The sequence below is a fragment of the Leuciscus leuciscus genome (genome assembly GCF_965113295.1).
Source record: "Leuciscus leuciscus genome assembly, chromosome: 7".
NCBI lineage: Eukaryota > Metazoa > Chordata > Actinopteri > Cypriniformes > Leuciscidae > Leuciscus > Leuciscus leuciscus.
In genome coordinates, this window is record NC_138731.1 from 22,082,947 (window position 1) to 22,106,077 (window position 23,131).

The following is a 23,131-nucleotide window of genomic DNA, read 5'->3' on the forward strand; positions in this document are numbered from 1 at the left end:
TCTGGATCAATGGATTTAGCAGATGGTTTCACATGCACACGCACGTTTAGGGGAGTGTGTTGATTCTCATGTAAGTGCATTGATGTTGTGTGTGTACTTACTGTTTGGAAGACCATGAAAGCATTTATTGAATGCTGATACTTGAGTTGTAAAATACTTACAGGAATGAATATGCCATTTCTCATGCAAGTCATGCAAACTTAAATGAAGATTAACAACAATTCCTAATGCTTAATCACTTCGTGCATGATGAGGAAGTCTTGCTTCTGAGGAAGACAGATAAACCTACATGGACAATGGACAGTTCCGCTAAACAAGTGGAAATTTGGTATCTTATAGTGATAGCAAACTGGAACACAAATAATAACTCCTTCAAATTCCAGGAAATTCCATTTATTTATCTCACACTAGGGCATCATTTTTTTCAAACTGACTGCACTGGTTGTTTTTTCTCATTTTTTATTGATGATCTCATCATCAGGATTCCCAGTTCTCCCAGGGATGGTCCATTGCTTAGCAACCAGAGGTGATGTTCCCGTTTTCTGGCACACTGTCAACACTGACACCCATTGTCCTGTCTGAACGCCTGTAATGTGCTAATGGCGCTATGACAAGCTGACTCCCTGCCATGTGTCAATTTGCAGAGGACAGCAGGACACTATAACCGGGGGCGCATAGATGATCATAGATGTTAAATACACTCTTATTTTCACAAAATTTATGACAATTTGTTTGCACTCAGCATGAACTGAGTACAAAATGACAGCAGTTATGATAGATTGCATCAGATTGTAAATGTTGCTGTAGAAAACCCTTGTTCAGTATTTACTTTGTAGCCATCAATGCTGTTCAGTTGTCATATTCCTCTAATTGTGTTACATATTGTATAACATAAGTGAGTTGGACAACGGCAGAGGACAATTAGATGAGGCATTATGAAATGTTGCTTTGAGAGTCAGATTATCAGACAAAAATTGTCTCATTTTATGAAACCAGCTCAAGTTATAATTATATTAGTTCAAAAGTTTGGGTTTGGTAAGGTTTTTTTAAAATATTTTTTAAAGTAATCTCATGTTTACCAAGGCTGCACTTATTTGATTAAAAATACAGCATAAACACAGGAATGTTGTAAAATATCATCACTACTTAAAATATTTTCTGTTTGAATATGTTTTCAAAATGTAATTTTTTCCTTTGATGGCAAAACTGAATTTTCAGCATCATTACTTCAGTCTTCAGTGTCATATGATCCTTCAGAAATCATTCTAATATGACGATTTGCTGCAATAAGCATTTCTTATTATTATCAATGTTGAAAACAGTTGTGCTGCTTCATATTTCAAAGTTCAAAAGCACAGCATTTATTTAAAATATAAATATTTTGTATCATTAAAATGTCTTCTCTGTCTCTTTTGATCAATTTAATGCATCCAATCAAAATAAAAGTGTTAATTTATTTTAGAAAAAAAATTGTTGGCCCCAAACTTTCAAACGGTGGTGTATATATTAAATTTATAATTTAAATTCAGGGTTATTATAGTTTTTTTTAAGTTTTTATAGTTCCATTTTATTTTTAGCTTTTCTTTATTTAAATTTTATTTTTGTTAGATTTCCCTGTATGGCTGTTATCTTCAGTGTAGTTTTAGTCTTTAATTTTAATTGTATTATTTTTGTGTTGCCCAAGTTAAATAATATAAATTAAGTTGTGGCTTCGGGATTTTTTTCAGTTAGTTTTAGAGTCATAAAAATCAGTTTTAGTTTATTTTTATTTATTTTTTTATATTCTTTTTTTATTTGATCTGTTAATGAAAATATTTTAATTGAGTTTTCTTTATAGTTTTTTAGTGGTGACATTCATTTAAGTGGATTCATCTTTTAAGAGACCTCATGGCCGTTGCTTGAATTCACAGGGTACAATACACCCTTTTTGTGGATGTTTATGGACCCATACACTTGAACCAACCTAAGGGACATTTTCCTGGTCATCCCCACGTAATGAAGCCCTGCCTCTTACCACATCCTGTGAATGTTTGATTTAGACACATTTATTGGCATTTTAAACCTCCCACTTCTCATGTACAGAGTGTTGTTTCAACCTCCAGGCTTGTTTGTTTGCCCTTAGTGGTGGGAGCCAGCATCGTATGAATAGGAATTTGGGGAATTTGTCTCCAGATCAGCAGGAATGTTTCAATTAAACATCCTTGACTTCTTTACTGGATGTTTGCGGATGAATCATGTGGCTGGAGCTCATGTATTTTGTGCATGAACTTTGACCCAAAGTGCGTCTGGCGTCCTTCTGTGTTGTGAAATGACCCATAGAGAGCAAATTCCTGGTCTGGTGAAAGATGAGGCGTCACACAATGATAACGTAAACTATGAAACACATTAACACAGCTATGATGCAACAATGACCTCATTATACATGAATGAATCATGATAAAGTCATAGCGCCCCCTAGAATAGACTCACACTGCTTCACACCCGAAACTTTAATCTGATAAACAGAGCCTCAGGTGTTACTACACATGGGTTTTGTGTCTCGTATCTCCATATAGATCACATTATCTCAGGTGGAGGCTGAGATTCTGCCAAAGTGCTGTTTCCTTTCTGTCTTGTCTGATCAATGAATCTCATCTGTCTGGAGACGGGCCTGACGAGCCACAATGATAAGATCATTATTGTATGACATCATTCAATTTTAGTGGCACTTTTTGCTAATGGATTTGTCATCGATCTCAGTTACAAGAATAACTATGACCTACACGCTTCGAAAGAAACATTCAACACAATTTTAAGGACTTTATTTAACTTAGTTCTTTGCCAGGGTGTTCCAAATGAGTTGCTAAAGTGTTTTGAGTGATTGTTTTCCTTCGCTGGTTTTATCGTCTACTGGTTAAAGGTAGGTTAGGCAATTTTTTGTGCTGGAGTTAAATACTACAGTTTTGTTCAAAGTCCTAACTTTAAATATGAACAACACCTTAGCAAGCACAACTAATTAAACGTTGTCTGCATATATAGCAGACTTTGGCTGTCTAAAGCCTGTTTAAATGTGTTCTTTTATCCACATTCTTCCTACGCTTTGAGCGCATTATGGGAGTAACTTCCGTTAAATTGTAAACAATCAGCGAAAGGTTCACTCTATGAACACAATAACAAGCATTTTCAAAAACTGGGTACAATCAGATGCATTATTCTACTCACCCTTCAACCATCGAACATTAAACAAAAGGATGCTGAGGAATAAGGATTCTTTGTTGTTCAAATTTATGATTTGAAATGATTTGTTAGTCTTTTTGAGTGGAACTTCCCCAAAGTTCCTCTCATAATTTAAAACGCAGTATCTCGTTAGGAAAAAGGTGGATAAGAAGATAAGTAACATTTTCTCTATGTCTGTAGTTTAACTCAACACTGTAAACAATACAACATAATTTCCGTTGCTTTAACTCAATATAAGTTAAGCAATTTCTACTTTTTTTTGTTATACAAGATTCAACACATTTTTTAAGTCACTTTAATGCAATTTAAGTTGAAATGACTTAAAAATCCTAGTTGATCCAACTGAAAAAAAAATTTTTTAATAAATTTTTTTTTTTTTTACAGTGAATGTTTACTGATCTGCTCAGAAATGATCTCTCTTCTGATATAATATTCTGACATTTACTTGAAGATTTGTGTAGGATGTGTGTGCAGCGTTAGTGGTGGGTTGCTTGTGCATCAGTTAATAATGAATGACAGTGCATTACAATAGATACACATGATAATGTCTGTATGATTCAGCAAACCCATCTTAAGGAATCCTCAATGTCAGTTAAGTAGATTAAAGAGAACCGGTTCAAATGCAGTGTGCAATGAAGACATCAGCCTTGTGATTCAGCATAATGTAGTGTGTCCAAGGATTTCTGAGGACAAGTCGTGGAGGAAGCGCTCAGGACAATGAAAGTGAGAGGATCACTGTGAAGATGTCATGGGTGGGTATGGTTTCAGGAATGTGAAACAACTTGGCAGAAAGATCGAGCAGGCCCGGACAAATTAGTAAAACAAGCTTCCGGCCCACATGTATACTCCTGTAAATGAGCCCTGTCTTGTGCACTGTTGCTTCATAGCAGCATAAATCACAGATCTCTTACTCTGGTGTACTGGTTAATCTGAGAGCACTAAAACTAATGTCCCAGTTGCTCCTCTGATGACAGCCCTTTATAGTTTGTGTTGATAATGACATGATTGTGTGTTTTTGTGTGTTGAAGGTGATAACTCTGGATCAGGGTGAGGTGAACAGGCTAAAGGTTTTCCCCATGCATCCCACCAGCATCAGTGGAGTGGAGGACATGTCCACTCTGGCCGAGTTACATGAGGCCGCCATCATGCACAACCTCTTTCTTCGCTACCAGAAGGACCTTATTTATGTAAGTGTTATTTTTGCAAAATGCACGCACACGCACACGCACACGCACACGCACACGCACACGCACACGCACACGCACACACACACACACACACACACACACACACACACACACACACACACACACACACACACACACACACACACACACACACACACACACACACACACACACACACACACACACACACACACAAACCATCACATCACAGAAAACGTTCTGCATTTTTACATTTTCAAAAAACATCACTTAGTATGGTTTATAAGCTGTTTTCCTCATGGCACGCACACACACGCACACACACACACACACACACACACACACACACACACACACACACACACACACACACACACACACACACACACACACACACACACACACACACACACACACACACACACACACACACACACACACACACACACACACACAAATTATCTACTTTAAATTCAAATAGGAATTTGATTGCAGTGTTTTCATGTAAACAAGGGAACAATCTGTACTTTGAGAAGTCTTTTGCCTAAAAAGAACTTTGTTCTGTGAAGCTTTAATGGGGTTTAATCTGAGCTTAACGCTGTGCAAAAATGTCCATGTATCAACAATAAGCATGAAATAAATGCAGCAAAAATTTATCCCAAGAACTATGACGACTGGTTTTACAAATCTTCTACATTATCTTCTAATTTCTATTACCTCTGATGATAGTTTTATAAGTCTGAAACTACTTACCATTCATGCTTTATGATTTTTTTTTCATTAACATGTATGTTATCATTTTACTTTTATTTAACTGTCAAACTGAATTTTAACATATACCACAATATACAATGTTAAACTGACCAGAAAACATAACAGGTATATTGTAGATTATTAGATAAACCAACAATAATAAAAAAATAAACACGATTGGAAATCTGTAGTGCAAAGATTTCATTTGAGTGTCAATCTATGAGAAAACATACTATTACGATGTTTTGTAGATCGTAGATATTATTACAATTCATCAGCACTTGGAAACTTTTAGAACCATAAATGATACAATACAAAATACTGTCATGGATTATTTTTCCCAGGTGAATGGTGTTAGAGAGTCAAGGTTAGTTAAATTGTCTATTGGGCTGGAAAAGTTAAAATGTCCCTGGAGTTTTAACAAAATCTCCATTTCGATACATACTTTGTTCAACATAAAAAATGTAAACAGTGTGCGTTCAAACCTGTATGTTCTTATTGTTGTTCATTCTTGCAGACTAACATTGGCTCCATCCTAGCGGCCGTGAACCCTTATAAGCAGATATCAGGGCTGTATGACGCCGAGGCAGTGGATGTGTACAGCAGACATCACCTGGGTGAACTACCTCCACACATCTTTGCTGTGGCCAACGAGTGTTACCGCTGCCTGTGGAAGAGACACGACAGTCAGTGTGTGCTCATCAGGTAACACGCTGCTGCTGCTCTTAAAGGCATCACATCACATTGAGTATTATTCTAGTTTAAAGGAATTAAATACTATTAATCAGATCCTCTTGATGTAAAGCTCACCAGACAGCTTTTGGTCATTTGTGGGTTTCAAACGCACACGTAATCACTTGTGGGAACTTCTAGCGTGAATTTTTGTGAGAAGAGGGTTTTTTCCCCCCGCTGTTGGTTGGGATTGCCTCTTGACAAAATATCCTGAAGTTTGTGTACCTCATCAGCGTAATGTTGAGTAGTATTCGCGCTGCTATAACAACACGACTACAGATGACAAGGAACCTTGTTGTGTAGTGTGAGCACCACAGCATTTCAGGTCCTGTAGTGTGAACTTTACCCTGAGTGGCAGCTTGGAGTGATTGGGTGTTTGTGCAAAGTCTTTATATGGTATTATGTTTAATAAAACATTTCAAATTGTAGGGAGTTAACAGCATTGTGAGAGTATGCACAGTTCTAAGGGCACCACAAACTACAAACAGAACAAGTGTTAAACAATAAATCACTTCACTGGACATGGAGAGGGAATTTTACCCACTAGTCATAATGCCCTTACTCTGTACTTCACAAAGTTAGGCTAATGAGCCTACAGAAATATATATATATAAAGAAAATAATACTTTTATTGAGCAAGGACGCATTAAATTAATGAAAAATGACAGTAAATACATTTATAATGTTTCAGAAGATTTCTGTTCAAAATAAATGCCGAACTTCATCAAAGACTGTGTGACGGTATCACAAAAATATTAATAAATGAACTGCTTTCAACATTTATAATAATAAGAAATGTTTCTTGAGCCAATCTGCAAATTAGAATGATTTCTGAAGGATCATGTGACTCTGAAGACTGGAGTAATGATGCTGAAAATTCAGCTTTGACATCACAAGAATAAATTACATTTTTAAAGATAGTAAAGTTTTATTTTTTATTACTGTTTAGATTTGGGGAGTATAAGAGACTCATTTCAAAAACATTTAAAAATCTTACCAACCCCAAACTTTTTAACGGTTGTGATATTTTTACTTAAGTAAGTATGTTACAATATGCAAACCTATAAAACTGCAGACAAAGGTGTGCTTGTGTGTTTACTGTGTGCTTCATGTGTGTGTGTTCTCAGTGGAGAGAGTGGTGCTGGGAAGACAGAAAGCACCAAACTGCTGCTGAAGTTCCTGTCTGTCATGAGTCAGAACTCCACAGGCTCTCCGCTGTCAGAGAGGACCACCAGGGTGGAGCAGGCCATTGTACAGAGCAGGTCATACACACACACACACACACACACACACACACACACACACACACACACACACACACACACACACACACACACACACACACACACACACACACACACACACACACACACACACACACACACACACACACACAGTTGTATCTCTTTCCATTTTAACACCTGTTCCTTCTCTTCCACTCCAGTCCAATAATGGAGGCGTTTGGGAATGCAAAAACCGTTTACAACAACAACTCCAGTCGCTTTGGCAAGTTCATTCAGCTTCACTTCTCTCAGAGTGGAAATATTCAGGGCGGCTGTATTATTGATTATTTACTTGAAAAGGTATCTTTTATTTACTTCTTTTTCTTTTTAGCCATTTATAGACCTGCAGATGAGCAGCTGTAGGCCTATTAAATGCTTTGTGCTGTAAAAATGTCGTAACATTCCAGAATCGAGTCGTGCGGCAGAATCCGGGAGAGAGGAACTATCATATTTTCTATGCATTGTTGTCAGGTGCTAAGCGTGAGCACAGAGGTGAGATTTTAGCTTTTTATACACTTCAACTTTAAATAAGCTGAATCTTTTTCTCTGGCCATTGTTTTTATATTACTCCGTGTTCTCATCCTCAGAAATGTACATGCTGGCTGATTCTCCCGAGGCGTATCATTACCTCAACCAGTCTGGCTGTGTGAAAGACAGAAGCTTGAATGACAAACACCTCTATGATAGTGTGATGGTCAGTCAATATTTTGCATGGTCTGTGTTTGACAGTGTTCTTGACTCTTAGACAGTTACTTGTCTCATGAACATACAGAGGTTAATGCCCTGCAATTGAGCTTTAATAAATGTTCCACTAGAGGGCACCACATCATCTCTTTTCTGTAAACTGTTCAGCACAAAGTAGTTATAGGGTTAGAAAATGAAAATTCTGTCATCATTTACTCACCCTCATGTTGTTCAAAACCTGTGAGATTATGTTCATCTTCGGAACCACAAATGAAATGTAGTTAAAGAAATCTGAGAAATTTGACAGTCCAACAAAGTTCATAAACAGATTGTAAAACTAATCCATATGAACTGAGCGGTTTAGCCCTAATTTTCTGAAGAGACTTGATCGCTTTATATAATGAGCAGATTTAGACTTTTATTATGTTTTTATTCTGTAATCTGTATTATAAGGGGAAAGAGACATGTTCATGGTTTAATTTTATTTACTGACTGTAGGAAGCTTTGAAAGTGATGGTATTCACAGAGGAAGAGATCCGGGATGTCTTCAAGCTGCTGTCTGGGGTCTTACAGATCGGCAACATTGAGTTCATGACTGCAGGGGGTGCTCAGATCACCACTAAAGGAGGTTCGATACGGATCAGCGTTTGTCTTCAGTGTCATATGATCCTTCAGAAATCATTCTAATACGCTGAAGAAACATTTCTTATTCTTATTAATGTTGAAAACAGTTATACTGCTTTCTTTCTAAGGATTATTTGATGAATAGAATCTATTTGTAACATTATATATGTTTTTACTTTTACTTTTGATACATTTATGCATCCTTTTTGAGTAAAAGTATTCATTTCTTTAAAACAAAAACAAAAATCCTACTGACCCCAAGCTTTTGAATTGTTGTAGGTTTGGTTAAAACTTGAATCTTTACGGGTCACAAATTGATCTAATTAGGTTTTTTGGAACATTTCATAATTATTTTCAAAAATATGCTGAAGACATGCATGAAACTGAAGATTCAATTTGCTCTATGAATATTGACTAAATAATAAATATTATCTCAGGATAAGATATTAATGGATAGTGACCTAATAATAATAAATAATCACACTTTCCTCAGTTGTGAAGGCTTATGCAGTGTGTTTATTTGACAGTGGTCAGTGTCGTCAGTGATCTGCTGGGACTCGACTCCTTTCAGCTGTCTGAGGTTCTGACACAGCGGTCCATGATCCTCAGAGGAGAAGAAATCTGCTCGCCCCTCACTGTGGAACAGGTAAGGAACCAGGACATGCGTCCATTTTTATGATGTTGTATATGTATAGTATACTGGTATGTTTAGGAATAAGATATATGTCTTTGTTTATTTACATTTTGGAATAAGCTTGGGCAATGGTTTCAAAAAGTTTTATATTTCTGCTACAGATTTTTTTTTTTTTTTTTTACCCTTCATGTTGTATCATGTCGTGACATGTCTGTGCTGTGCCCTCAGTGTGTTCAGAGACAAGTTCCTTTCCCTACACCCCCACTCACCCCAGATTTACTGACAGACTTGTCATTTAAAAAAACATGCTTACACCCATACGCCTGTGTAAAAAGTGTCTTTGCGTGACTTGGTACCATTTCCTGTTTTTTTGTCCCCTCGGATTCCTGCTATAATAACTCGGTGATAAAGATCTCATGAGAAAAAACACAATAGAGGCAGAGTGTGGAGACGGCGGTTAGCAGCCGCCTAATGGGGGCAGCCTACCACACAAATATGCACGGTAAACACAAGAGACAGTTTAGCGCTAGAGCAGAGCTTTCAAAACTTACTCTTGAGAATTCTTCTGTCCCGCAATGCAAGTTCATGGTCAAGTGAATGAAAATCAAAGGCTTGTTTTTGGAAACTGGTTGGAAAAAGGGAGCTAGACCAATGAAAATGGAGCTAGGGGATGAAAGTGTGTGCATGCGAAGAATAAAGAGACCCCAACCCACATTATCCCATAAATCTCATCCAGCATGTACTAAGGGCCCTGGCCTTTGTGACCGACACACAAGCAATCTTTTCATGAACAAAGACAATGGCCACTAACTCCAGCCTGTGTTAGCGGTCATAAAGCAGGGCCACGTCTTAATGGAGGCCCTTATTCCTCCTCCTCTTTTTCTCATAATGCACTAACACAGTGGCCAGGACCTCAACAGCTGCCATTGGCCGTATCCTGCACAAACAGCCATTCTTTCAGGTCTTTCTGATGGAGCCAACACACAGTTCAGAATCAGGCAGAAGTGTCTCTGACTGATGAATTATAGTGTTGCTGAAACAATAGACGGGAGTTTAGTGTTCTTAGGAATAGCAGAGGCTAATTTGTGGTTATTAACTTTCTCTCCTTCTGTAATCCAGTAATAGCAGCTCAGGGTTATTGCTGGGTTTATGAGTTGAAATTGAACTGAAATTCCAGAAGCAGATATTTCTCAAGAGCTTCCTCACTTTTCATCACTTTTATAAAATGAACTGGTCGGTCAGTTTTAGTGGATGTACTGTATAAATCAGTTCTCACAGTGTGTATCTGTATCCTAGCACTGGTGTAGATCATCACATTAAGATCAACATGTTCCACTACTGTTTGACAACCAGAAATTATTTTTTTTCTTCCTTTTGAGTATAATTTGAAAACCTTAGGGTGGTTTAAATATGGCTTAAGTGTGCACATACTTATTGGGGCCACTGTATTTGATCCAATCTCAGCTATAAATCAGGAAAGACACGCATTGTTTTCAAACGTTTAAAGACACGCACAATTATTGAGAGTAGCAAATTCAGTCCAACAAAACCTTAGTTTCTTTTTATGATGTTGAAATGCAAATAGACATTTTAGTGTTTTGTAATAATCTCCAGAGACATTGCTTGTTGATTTTATGGTTTTAAATTGCACTGTTGGAGGCTAACTAAAGGAAAAATGTCTCTGGATTAATATTTGTCTCTGCCCTGCTTTCCAAAGGCAATTGATTCCAGGGACTCTGTGGCCATGGCGTTGTATTCCCAGTGTTTTTCTTGGATCATCACCAGAATCAACCAGAAAATCAAAGGAAAGGACAACTTCAAGTCCATTGGCATTTTGGATATCTTTGGCTTTGAGAACTTCGAGGTGAGAGTTCGTTGAGTTGAGGTGAAATGTTCCAGACAGACAACCTGCCGATGGCGTGTTGTCATGTTTTTATGACTTTTTTTCCCCCCTCCAGGTGAACCGGTTTGAGCAGTTCAACATTAACTATGCCAATGAGAAGCTCCAGGAGTACTTCAACAAGCACATCTTCTCCCTGGAGCAGCTTGAATATAACAGGTGGGCCAGTGACCCTGATTCTTAGATTTTGACATAATTTTGCTCTAGAAACCAGCTTAGATAGTTCTACACTGTCTTCCATCCTTCATTTAACTAGATAGATAAAAAAATTAGGCCATAAAGCCATACCACACCATACCATACCAGACGTGTACTGAAATCACACACATTTGATAAAAAACTTATATAGAACATGCTTTTCCAATCGTCGCAAAGTATGCATGTGTGTCGTATAAATGCAAACTGGACATACTACATAAATATGCATTGACACGTCACTTGCATCGCTTTCCCCCCTTCCATAAATCCTCTCCCATGGCCTCATGGGATTGTAAAGTATCCATTGGATGCACACTTCAGAATCTCTGCATAAGTATTAGGTCATCTGGATACTTTTCGTCTACTATTTTTCAAATACTATTCATTCGGACTGGTTTTTGCCTACTAGTGAAGTGTGCATAGTCATATTCAGCACATGAGGTCTTGCATTACTGTGATGATAACAGACTTTTGTACTCAAGGGGGTGATACTTAAGTTAGTAACTAACATACTCAGATTGATCAAGATTGTTTTCAAACTGCTCATGCATAGTGACTTGAAAGAGAAAACTGACTGTAGAAAACAGCAGTGCTTACTGGAGCACCCTTTGTGGCCACTCTAAAAATGCAATGAGTGATTGTTTCGCCTTATGAATTGCACTCTGACACATTTCAACGTATTTTTCAGACCTTGAGAATCTTATAGAATCATACATGTTTATTGCTAGTTAACTGAATATTGCCACATGCGGTAATCAAATATCTGTGCAGATAAACTGGATGTTCTATTATTCAGCTAGCTATAAAAATATACCTTTAACTAGCTTGTCATTTCAAACTGTTGCTCTACCATGACAGTACTTCACCTGAAATGACTGTAGATATATGTATGACTAATGTTAATGTCTGCTATAGTGAGAAAATGATCCATGTGAGAAATGAGAGTCCATTATTTGGCTGTTTTGTGCTAATGTACGCAAGAAAACCGACTCTAGAAAAGACCACTTTAAGCTAATGTTTACGCTAAGACATTTCACTGCACCTCTGAGCCAGAGGTGTTTGCCTCAAATACTTGTGAACAGTGTGTTTCAGGTATTAGCTTTAGCAAACAACAACACATACTCAGACATGTGAAAGAAGCTCTATCATCCTCTTGACTTCTGAAGTGTGTTCAGAATGTAAAAATAAATAAGTGTATACAACTGGACTGCACACCAGTAATGCATTGACTAAGCATTCACGTGCGTAGATTACATCATCATCAGGACATGAAACTGCTGTGGAAAACCTAAGAGTCCGACACAGACTGCTCTGTAGACACGTAGTTTCAAGCTATCAGGTGTCATTGAGAGCTCAGGTCACAACAGGGTGAAATCGTATAGAAGGAAGGAGGTGCGACGTGTCCCAGAGGTGTATGTGACATGATGTACATGACATGGACTGTCCTGCACTATCTTTTAGGGCAGAGTGATGGAGAGATAGCAGATTAACTAAGGGAAAGGGTTTCTCTGCCTCTTCTTACTGTAGTCACTATGGAGGCACTCTGCCAGATGTGTGAATGGGTCTCCTCTTTCCCACACAGTTGTGTTCTTGTGTTGAAATGTGATGGCTGAGGGGGGGGGGGGGGGGGGGGGTCAGCAGAGCCCGGTCACAGCTCATTTCATCACATGAACACTGAGGATAATACCACCTTTGTGTACTTGTGGTGTTGTGATGTGTGTATCTGTTGCTCAAGAGGTTCTCCTTTGTCTCCACACAGGGAGGGGATACACTGGGAGGCCATCGATTGGATGGACAACGCTGAGTGTTTGGATCTGATCGAAAAGGTGGCCTTTTAACCTTTAATCAGCTCTCACTGGGACCCCACAGTGCTCATTATAAACTGTTTAATTGTCGATAACCAGTAGAATGTGATCTCTACAGTAGTCATTTTCAGAAATATTGGCTGATTAGATGGTCTACCAAAAGTAAATGGGGGCTCATACAGGAGATGTACCTGTCTCTTCTCTGCATCATTTCCTACCCTCTTCATCATTAACACTGCCCTCCTAAGTGCAGGGTCAATAAGATATTTATTTTTATTAATGCTTTTATTCAGCAAGGACATGTTAAATTGGTCAATAGTGACAGTAAAGTCATTTATAAGGTTACAAAATATTTCTATTTCAAATAAATGATGTTCTTTTGAACTTTCTATTCATCAAAGAATCCTCTTTCCATAAAAATGTGACACTGAAGACTGGAGTAATGATGCTGAAAATTCAGCTCTGACATCACAGGAATAAATTACATTTTAGAATATGTTAAAATATAAACTGTTATTTTAAATTTCACAATATTACTGTTTTGACTGTAGTTTTGATCAAATAAATGCAGCCTTGGTGAGCATAAGAGACTTGCTGACCGCAAACTTTTGAACAGTAGTGTACGTCTCTAAGAGGTCTGGAACGTTTCACAATGTAATCGTTTTGTGCATTATCTGCTAAACATACTAAAGTGAATTTGCATACATAACAGTTTTTTTAACATTCAACAGGGAATGTTTTAGAGATTGCAAATTATTGCATGTTATTTTACAGTAAAAATGACATGTTCCAGTTCAAATTGAAAAGATGTCTCCTTGCCAAATATACTATCAGACCATCCATATCAAGTGGCTAAAAAGGGTCATATAAAAAAAAGAAATAATGGTTACACTTTATTTTAATGTGTCCTTGTTACAGTGTAATTATACATTTACGTACTGTACTTACTGTAGGGTAAGGAATAGGGTTTGGTTTAGGGTTAGTTGCTTGTAATTATGCAGAATTTACTGTTATTACTAGAGTAAGTACATGTAACGTAACAAGGACACTGTCAATTAAAGTGTTACCGAAATAATTAGCATCTTCAATCTTAGTCCTCCTCCTGCATTGTCACAGAAAAATATCAACTTCTTAAAATAACCTTTGGCCAATATCTCACATAAATACAAATGCATGACTATGAACGAGACCCCTGTGGTTAATAATAATACATTTTGTGTGTGTGGAGAGCCAGAGAGCGTGTGCTTAGATCAGTGTGCTCTTTTCTCAGAAACTGGGCATGTTGGCTCTTATCAATGAAGAGAGCAGATTCCCTAAAGGCACGGACTACACCCTGCTGGAGAAACTACACAGCCGGCATGCCGTAAGTCCTCCTTTTCAAAACCCTCACAGACATATGCGCTTTCTTCTCCTCGTCTCATTTCAGATCACAGAGAGTTAATGCTTCTTTAAACTCACTGATAAAGACCAACGCTGAGCCGATAGTCACACCCCCACAGCCTCTCACACGCACATGCACAATACGGTAACGTGAGCAGGCTTTCCTCAGGCCCCGGGAACAATGAGTGTGTCCTCGGAGAACCCACATACAGTCTGCCTCGACTGAAGTGTCTTTGAGTGTGCACGCTGCAAAATATAATCAATGTGAAATAATGTGTTATGTGTTTCTGCCTCTGCAGACAAACCCATACTACGTGAAACCAAGAGTGGCAGATCACCAGTTTGGTATTAAACATTATGCAGGAGAGGTAATTACATCAACACACAGTGTTATTTTAGTATTACTTATATACTATTATTTGTGAGGTTGGAAAGATTTTATAAGGTCTGCCAAAAGTTGAAATGCTTTAAATTGACATCAGACTTCATTTGTTGCTGCATGTTGCTACGTTTTGAAACCAACAGCAGGTGGAATGACCATTTCTGTTGATACCTATAATCTAAAATATTGACCGATATACCGATCTATCACTATATATGTCACAGGTGTGACTGCCAAGAGGAAGTGAGCTCTGGACTTCCCCAGTTTTCTCACTCTCTCTCATCATCTGTCAGTGTCAGTTTCGGTCTATAAGAGAGTCTGTTCAGGAGAGTAAGAGAAAGCAGTCAGTTCAGTATGCTGAAAAAAGTACAGAGAGATGGAAAGTTAAGAGTTGGTTTGCCCTTTCACCATGGGCACTACACGAAGCCTTCACAGTTTAATGTGCTGGAAACCACACGGCTAACATGCATTCCCATGAGAAGCATTTGGCATGCTGTCCAGCTCCTTCTCTAGTTGCAATAATTTTTTTTCCTGACAGTTTTCTTTCACACTTCTACTTGCTTTTCACTTGCTTTTACTTTTTTACTTCAAAAAATAATCCGTATTTTAGTCTTGTTTACCAGCAAAAAACATCTACACAGATGCATTTTCTTGAGAAGCAATATTGCATCAGGTTGCATGCTTCTCAGGTAAATATATCTTGTTTTAAGGATTTTTTATATATATTTTTTACTTTACAGTAGCCAAAGATACTGATTTTTACCACTTTCTGAGATATGCAAGTTGCATGCAAAATGTCTGACATGTGCCCACAATATCAATCCAGTCTTTCAAATGCTTTCAGATGCAGAATCTTTAGCATCTGCTCTCTTGGCCAAAACAAATGAAAGATCGGACTATGAGCTTTGGATGAATTATCTGTTTAAATGAGAGATTGCAATTATCAAGTTGGTGATATAAATACCCCCAGCATGTGTTTTGGATGCTGCATACTCTACAGATCAGGAGTTTATTTCATGGTGTTAAGACCTGTTGAGGAATCTGTCGCCACGGAGGTCACGACTGAGTAATACTCAACAGGTGACTGCATTAAACTTCGGCAGCACCAGCTCGATCAAACTCTCTCTTTGGTCTCTCATCAATTGGCTGAAAGTACAATGCAGGAATCAGAGACTTTGTATTTTCTTCACATACACAATTCAATTCAGTTCAGTTAGAAATGCTGGGGCAAACACATGAAGTAGGCTATGTATGCAGTAGGTTTACATAAAGGAGTTATGTAAAAAAAATTCTATTAATAAATAGATCAATTAGCATTTTAGTCACTGTACATGTATTTTATAACTTTTCTTTGTGTGTGTGTCAGGTATTGTATGATGTGCGTGGCATTCTAGAGAAGAACAGAGACACATTCAGGGATGATATTCTCAACATGCTGAAGGACAGCAGGTGACAAATCATTCACTTCATTTCAGAAATTTTAAACAATGCTGTGGATCCTATGATCCGAAGTTTTTCCAGCTTGTCATGAGATCAGTGATGCATATACTGTAAGTTATACTTCTCATACTGAAAAAAAAATGGTAACAGTGTACAATAAGGTCTCGTTTGTTTACATTAGTAAATGCATTAGCTAACATGACAACTAAAATATGAGCAATTTATTTTTTTAAGTATTTATTAGTCTTTGTTAATGTTAACAATGTTAACAATGTTACAATGTTAACAATGTTAACAAATTCAACTTTTGATTTAAAGGGATAGTTCACCCAAAAATGAAAATGTCATAATTTACTCGCCCTCATGTCTTTCCAAACCCGTAAGACCTTCGTTCATCTTTGGAACTCAAATGAAGATCTTTTTGATGAAATCTGAGTTCAATCTCGTGTTACGCAGCACGTTTGAGCTTCTGCAAGAACCAATGCGGTTCATTCTCGTGTTACGCAGTACGTTTGAGCTTCCGCGAGAACCAATGAAGTTCATTCTCATGTTACGCAGCACGTTTGAGCTTCCGCGAGAACCAATGAAGTTCATTCTCGTGTTACGCAGCACGTTTGAGCTTCCGCGAGAACCAATGAAGTTCATTATCGTGTTACGCAGCACGTTTGAGCTTCCACGAGAACCAATGAAGTTCATTCTTGTGTTACGCAGCACGTTTGAGCTTCCGCGAGAACCAATTAAGTTCATTCTTGTGTTACACAGCACGTTTGAGCTTCCGCGAGAAGCAATGAAGTTCATTCTCGTGTTACGCAGCACGTTTGAGCTTCCGCGAGAACCAATGAAGTTCATTCTCGTGTTACGCAGCACGTTTGAGCTTCCGCGAGAACCAATGAAGTTCATTCTCGTGTTACGCAGCACGTTTGAGCTTCTGCGAGAACCAATGAAGTTCATTCTTGTGTTACACAGCACGTTTGAGCTTCCGTGAGAACCAATGAAGTTCATTCTCGTGTTACACAGCACGTTTGAGCTTCTGTGAGAACCAATGAGGTTCATTCTCGTGTTACGTAGCACGTTTGAGCTTCCGCGAGAACCAATGAAGTTCATTCTCGTGTTACGCAGCACGTTTGAGCTTCGGCGAGAACCAATGAAGTTCATTCTCGTGTTACGCAGCACGTTTGAGCTTCCGCGAGAACCAATGAAGTTCATTCTCGTGTTACACAGCACGTTTGAGCTTCCGCGTGAACCAATGAGGTTCATTCTCGTGTTACACAGCACGTTTGAGCTTCCACGAGAATCAATGAAGTTCATTCGCGTGTTACACTGCACGTTTGAGCTTCCGCGAGAATCAATGAAGTTCATTCTCGTGTTACGCAGCATGTTTAAGCTTCCGCAAGAACCAATGAGGTTCATTCACGTGTTACACAGCACGTTTGAGCTTCCGCGAGAATCAATGAAGTTCATTCTTGTGTTACGCAGCACGTTTGAGCTTCCGCGAGAACCAATGAGGTTCATTCTCGTGTTACACAGCACGTTTGGGCTTCCGCAAGAGCCAATGAGGTTCATTCTCGTGTTACACAGCACGTTTGAGCTTCCGCAAGAGCCAATGAGGTTCATTCTCGTGTGCTACGCAGCACATTTGAGCTCCTGCAAGAACCAATGAGGTTCATTCTCGTGTTACGCAGCACGTTTGAGCTTCCGCGAGAACCAGTGAGGTTCATTCTCGTGTTACGCAGCACGTTTGAGCTTCCGCAAGAACCAATGAGGTTCATTCTCGTGTTACGCAGCACGTTTGAGCTTCCGCAAGAACCAATGAGGTTCATTCTCGTGTTACACAGCACGTTTGAGCTTCCGCAAGAGCCAATGAGGTTCATTCTCGTGTGCTACGCAGCACATTTGAGCTGCTGCAAGAACCAATGAGGTTCATTCTCGTGTTACACAGCACGTTTGAGCTTCCGCGAGAACCAGTGAGGTTCATTCTCGTGTTACGCAGCACGTTTGAGCTTCCGCAAGAACCAATGAGGTTCATTCTCGTGTGTTACGCAGCATGTTTGAGTTTCCGCAAGAACCAATGAGGTTCATTCTCGTCTTATGCAGCACGTTTCAGCTTCCGCAAGAACCAGTGAGGTTTATTCTTGTGTTACGCAGCACGTTTGAGCTTCCGCAAGAACCAATGAGGTTCATTCGCGTGTTACGCAGCATGTTTGAGCTAACCCTTAAACTAACCTTTTAAGTAATGTATTCGGAAATGTTAAAAATAACAGACTAAGAATAACTAAGAATAATAAATACTGTAGAAGTATTGTTCATTCTTATTTCATGTTAACTAATGTAGTTAACTATTGTTAACAAATGAAACCTTATTTTAAAGTGTTACGCCAAAAAAATGTGTCTTATGAAAAAATATCTTGTCTTATGATATTTATACATATTATATCATGTCTTTTGATACTAAACTGTATCTAAAAGCATTACTTTATTCCGCTTTTATGAGCTTATACTAACTAAGAGACTACTTGGAGTATTTATACTTCTAAAAACTACCTTGAAGCAGTTGTTGCTGATCTATATTTCTGCTGATATGAATGATGTCTGTGAGTGATATTATCTCTGTTGTGTGTTTTTCAGACTTGACTTCATCTACGACCTGTTTGAGCGTGTTGGTAGCAGGAGTGGAGACGAGACTTTGAAGATGGGCACTGCCCGCCGCAAACCCACCGTCAGCTCTCAATTCAGGGTAAGAGACATATCAGTGATCTGAATATGCCATGTGATGTAACTATGTGAAACTACATTTTGAGAGAATCAGGATGATAAGATTGTGAGACATGTGCTCTGTTCCAAAACTTAGTGAGCTGCCTATGTAGGCAAATAAGGCATTGCAGATGTGCTAAAATACCTTGTTTTTACTAAACTCATGGGCAGGTTCACATCCTTCACATAAAAAGAATGTATTGCGACAAACTCTTTATAAAAAAAATCCAAGATGGCTGACGAATCAAGAAGAATGTTCAAAAACATATATATTATTCACTACTGTAAGATATGTTAAATGATGGTATTTTCTTTTTGTTGAAGCTGTCATTTCAACGTATTTTCTTGTAAATAATTGTGTTTAACAGCCCAATTCCTGGTTGATTCTGCAAAGAAATCTCCACCAAATCTGCAAATCATGGCAAATTATGGCAACTCCCATAAAGCACTGCGAATGATGTAGCTCTGCGAGTCCTTAAAGCTTTATTTTGATTTTTGTTCTTTCACAGTCTTGTCTTTTTCATATTTTCAAATTCTTTTTTGCTTCAAATCAAAGTTTGTAATGTTTTGATTCACCTCATAGCTGGTTGGTTTGGTTCATGGCTTAGAATACTTTTTTTTTTATAATCCTAATGGGAAAAACCAATGGAAAAATGCTGGATCCAAGGCCGCTGAAAAAGTGGGCAGATACTGTTGCACTCTTTTGAAATCAATCATCGAATCATCAAGTCCTTTTTGTGTGACACACAGAATTGCTGCCTATGTAGAACATTCCAAATCAGCCACTTAATGGGTTTCATGATATTTAGGATGCTCCCTTGTAAGAAAGCTGCCTGTGTAGCCAGTAATCAGCAAAGCAGCTCAGTAAGTTTTGAAACGGAGCTCCTGTGTACTTGTCTATTTTGGGTGGACATTCAAGGTTATGAATGCAAACCTAGCAGAAATTTTGTTTATTTTTCTGCACTTGTGTGACTGTGTGTGTACCTTGCATGTGTGTGTTTTGTCCTCTTTGTCTAAGTCCCTGTATATCTGCTGGTTTGCGGTGTTACGGGGCTTTGCATGTCATAACTGCCGTGCAGGGGATTTGGCAGCTGCCCTTGTACTGTGGCTCTTAAAGCCAGGGGATTACCCACAAACCGGGCACAAGGGTTTGACAGGGTCTGTGCATGTTCCCCTGTTCCCCTGTCATTAAAGCCAGCCTGGAGCCTCTCAGTCTGAGACTGTGGGACAGAGTGCCATGTTGAAGGGTCCTTGGTGTGTCTAGGTAAATATGGGCCCTGTCACTGCCTGTGTTTGCCCTCTTCAACAGTAGATGTGGGACGGACAAGCAAATAGCAGCTCTGGTTGCTGAACTGCCCTTTTGGTGCTGTTACTTTCCTGTGCAGGGGTGTAATTTAGTGTTATTGTAACTGTGTTTCAGGACTCTCTTCATGCACTGATGGCCACTTTAAGTGCCTCCAACCCTTTCTTTGTGCGCTGCATCAAACCTAACATGGAGAAGGTAGGATCGACACATTTTTTGTACCGTCCATATCACAATCAAACCATATTTACTTTCCGTATTGAGTAAAGTCAATCACAATCACAATAAAACCAATCTTCCAAAAGCTTCAATGTCACTTTCAAAGGAATAGTTCACCCCAAAATAAAAGTCTGTCAAAAGCCTGTCAAAAATGACCAAAAGCACCTTAAAGTAGTCCATACAAATTAAACATTTAAAGTGTTCTTAAGTCTTAAGGTGCAGCCTAATTTATTCTTGTTCAGCAATATTTTGCGGGTGAAATCCAGTCATTTCGGTCAGAATCTGCGATCGGGAGTTTCACTTAAGGTCTGAAATGTGCCCCACACACATTTAGCTCACGTTAAAGTTGGCCGTGTGATTCTCACTGATCAGCAGAAAGCTACTTCGATTGAAAGTGTTTTTTGCGTGTGAGCTATGCTTGATGCATCACTACACTATGGGCAATGGACCTTTTCAGCCTGCAAAATTTATAGTAGCTTTGTTTACGGAACCTACCCAAGTTTGAGTTATTCACCAATAACTTTACCTTTCACTGTAGATTGTGAAGCATGCCCATCAAGTTAAGATGTGTTGTGCAACGTATGAAATCCGTAACCTCAAGCAGCGCTGGTTCCTGCTTGTCTCGTAACCAAATATCGATGCACCAAATTTGAATATGCAGAAATGCAAATGAGTTTCAAGGGCAATGAGATAAAGACTTTGATCCTTGAACATCCACTGGTCACTGTTTTGAAACAAGATCCATTTTTGAAGCAACACTGTACAAGTTATTAAGACTTGTTTTATATCTTTTAATACAAGAGTATTGTGTCTTGTACTATTTTTTTAAGTATGTAATGTTGCTTTTATAGTTAAGATTCAATATTTGTATTCACCACATAAACAGTTATATACAAAATATAACTTGCAGTGAAATGTTAACCTGGTCAGCTACTTAGCATGTGCATTAAATGTCTAAAAGGTACAAATTTAAGTTTAGACAAATATAAGAAATACAATTCATTGATACATTTTTTAATAATACATTTTAATAATTAATCAATAAATTTACCTAGTTTTAAAGGTACTTTTTACATGATATTTTACAGGAAAACATGAAAAACTCATTAAGAAATCATGGTTACACTTTATAGGGTCCAGTTCTCACTATTAACTAGTTGCTTAATAGTATGTATATTACTAGGATATTGGCTGTTTATTAGTACTTATAAAGCACATGATCCTATTCTACATCCTTTATTCCTACCCAATACCTTACTTAACAACTTAACAACTACCTTACTAACTATTAATAATAAGTAATTAGGAGTTTATTGAGGCAAAAGTCATAGTTAATAGTAAGTTAATAGTGAGAATTGGACCCTAATCTAAAGTGTGACCGAAATCATTATTAGCAGATGAGTCTCTGTTCATGTTAAAGTAAAATTTCCCTTGCATCACAGAACATTCTGGCATCATCTCCATGTGAGAAGCTGTACAACCAGCAAGTGCTCTGAGTCTGTCCTGTTCTGCTCTGTACATAGAGTCTCTTTGTGCTGATCTGCTCAGAACGGAACGGCCCATCCCCACCGCCAGCACATTCCTACAGCCCAAACCCGCCTGTGCTGGGGTCAGAGGTCACGGCTGTCTGCTTCAGAGAGGAGAATCATACTCCTGACCTGCAGCAGAGGAATGTAGAGATAATGGCCAGCAAATCACACAGAGCCAGAGGCAGTCTCTACCCTTCATTATATGATACGGTCGAGCTGTAAAAGTGCTCATTTGAGCTCCCATATTACTGGAATTATTATGATTGTATTGATTTATCAAGGACTCTTGTTTCAGCGGGCAGAGGATCGGGTTGGCGCTTCTTTTGGGGTTGTTGTATTGTGATAACTATCCTCAGGGAGGAGATCTGTGGTCTCGTCTGGCAATCTGCCTGGCTCCCTCTGTCATTCCACACCTTTTCTTCTATCGTTTATGCCACACAACAGTGATCCCTCGCTCATCTCACCCCATTTCAGGCCCCTTTATGGACATTGTAATGCTGCATACTTCATGTCTAACCCAAGTTGAATGCCCAAATTACTCAGGGAGATCAGAAATACACCTCAGTGTCCTGTCACATTAGCCTGACATGATCATTTTGGTTGAGATTCTGCTGATTGAAATGAAGGACAAGGCAAAAGTCAATAGTGGAGCAGTTAAGCTGCACCAGATGTCCAGGCCACCAACAATGAGCCCCGCTCCTTAACACAGTCATCAAACGGCCTGATGGGACTGGACTGTGGGAGCAGCTGAACACCAGGCACTGACGTTACTGATCCAGCTACAGATCGCCACTGAGCATGACGTAACACTTCACACAATAGACATAATCAATCCCAGTTGAAAGCTTCATGACTGGCGTTGGGGTTTCACCCCTTTTTCTGCCCACAGACGTCTTTTGTTTTTTATGTGACAGATCAAAACAAGCATCTATATTATCTCCCCCTAGGTTACGGTTAAAGTCAAATCAAAACAGGCCCTATAAAGATTCCTAATCTCATTGCACGTTTCATCTGGTTTATGTTATTCCTGAAATAAAATGTTTGTCTTCGCAATCCTTCATCAACAACTGAAACATCATGTCATACACAGCAAATATCTGTTTCTTCAGTGTTTTATTTCATTATTTTGGTC

General features: G+C 38.6%; 1 protein-coding gene across 2 annotated transcripts in view; it reads left to right on the forward strand.

The window, feature by feature from the left end:
- The window catches only part of myo10l3 (myosin X, like 3), a 78,148-nt gene that overhangs the window by 26,968 nt on the left and 28,049 nt on the right, over nucleotides 1-23,131 (forward strand). Inside the window, exons 1-17 of one of the 2 annotated variants that reach the window (XM_082175660.1) lie at nucleotides 2,885-2,899; nucleotides 4,245-4,403; nucleotides 5,653-5,840; nucleotides 6,995-7,129; nucleotides 7,312-7,450; nucleotides 7,558-7,642; nucleotides 7,738-7,844; nucleotides 8,333-8,462; nucleotides 8,986-9,104; nucleotides 10,810-10,956; nucleotides 11,051-11,151; nucleotides 12,950-13,016; nucleotides 14,266-14,358; nucleotides 14,675-14,743; nucleotides 16,124-16,206; nucleotides 18,823-18,931; nucleotides 20,369-20,449. In XM_082175660.1, the coding sequence (XP_082031786.1) occupies nucleotides 4,293-4,403; nucleotides 5,653-5,840; nucleotides 6,995-7,129; nucleotides 7,312-7,450; nucleotides 7,558-7,642; nucleotides 7,738-7,844; nucleotides 8,333-8,462; nucleotides 8,986-9,104; nucleotides 10,810-10,956; nucleotides 11,051-11,151; nucleotides 12,950-13,016; nucleotides 14,266-14,358; nucleotides 14,675-14,743; nucleotides 16,124-16,206; nucleotides 18,823-18,931; nucleotides 20,369-20,449 (1,764 nt within the window). In that variant the 5' untranslated portion in view covers nucleotides 2,885-2,899; nucleotides 4,245-4,292. Of the gene's footprint in view, nucleotides 1-2,884; nucleotides 2,900-4,244; nucleotides 4,404-5,652; nucleotides 5,841-6,994; nucleotides 7,130-7,311; nucleotides 7,451-7,557; nucleotides 7,643-7,737; nucleotides 7,845-8,332; nucleotides 8,463-8,985; nucleotides 9,105-10,809; nucleotides 10,957-11,050; nucleotides 11,152-12,949; nucleotides 13,017-14,265; nucleotides 14,359-14,674; nucleotides 14,744-16,123; nucleotides 16,207-18,822; nucleotides 18,932-20,368; nucleotides 20,450-23,131 lie in introns of those variants that run through there. The other variant, XM_082175659.1, reaches the window with a different exon arrangement.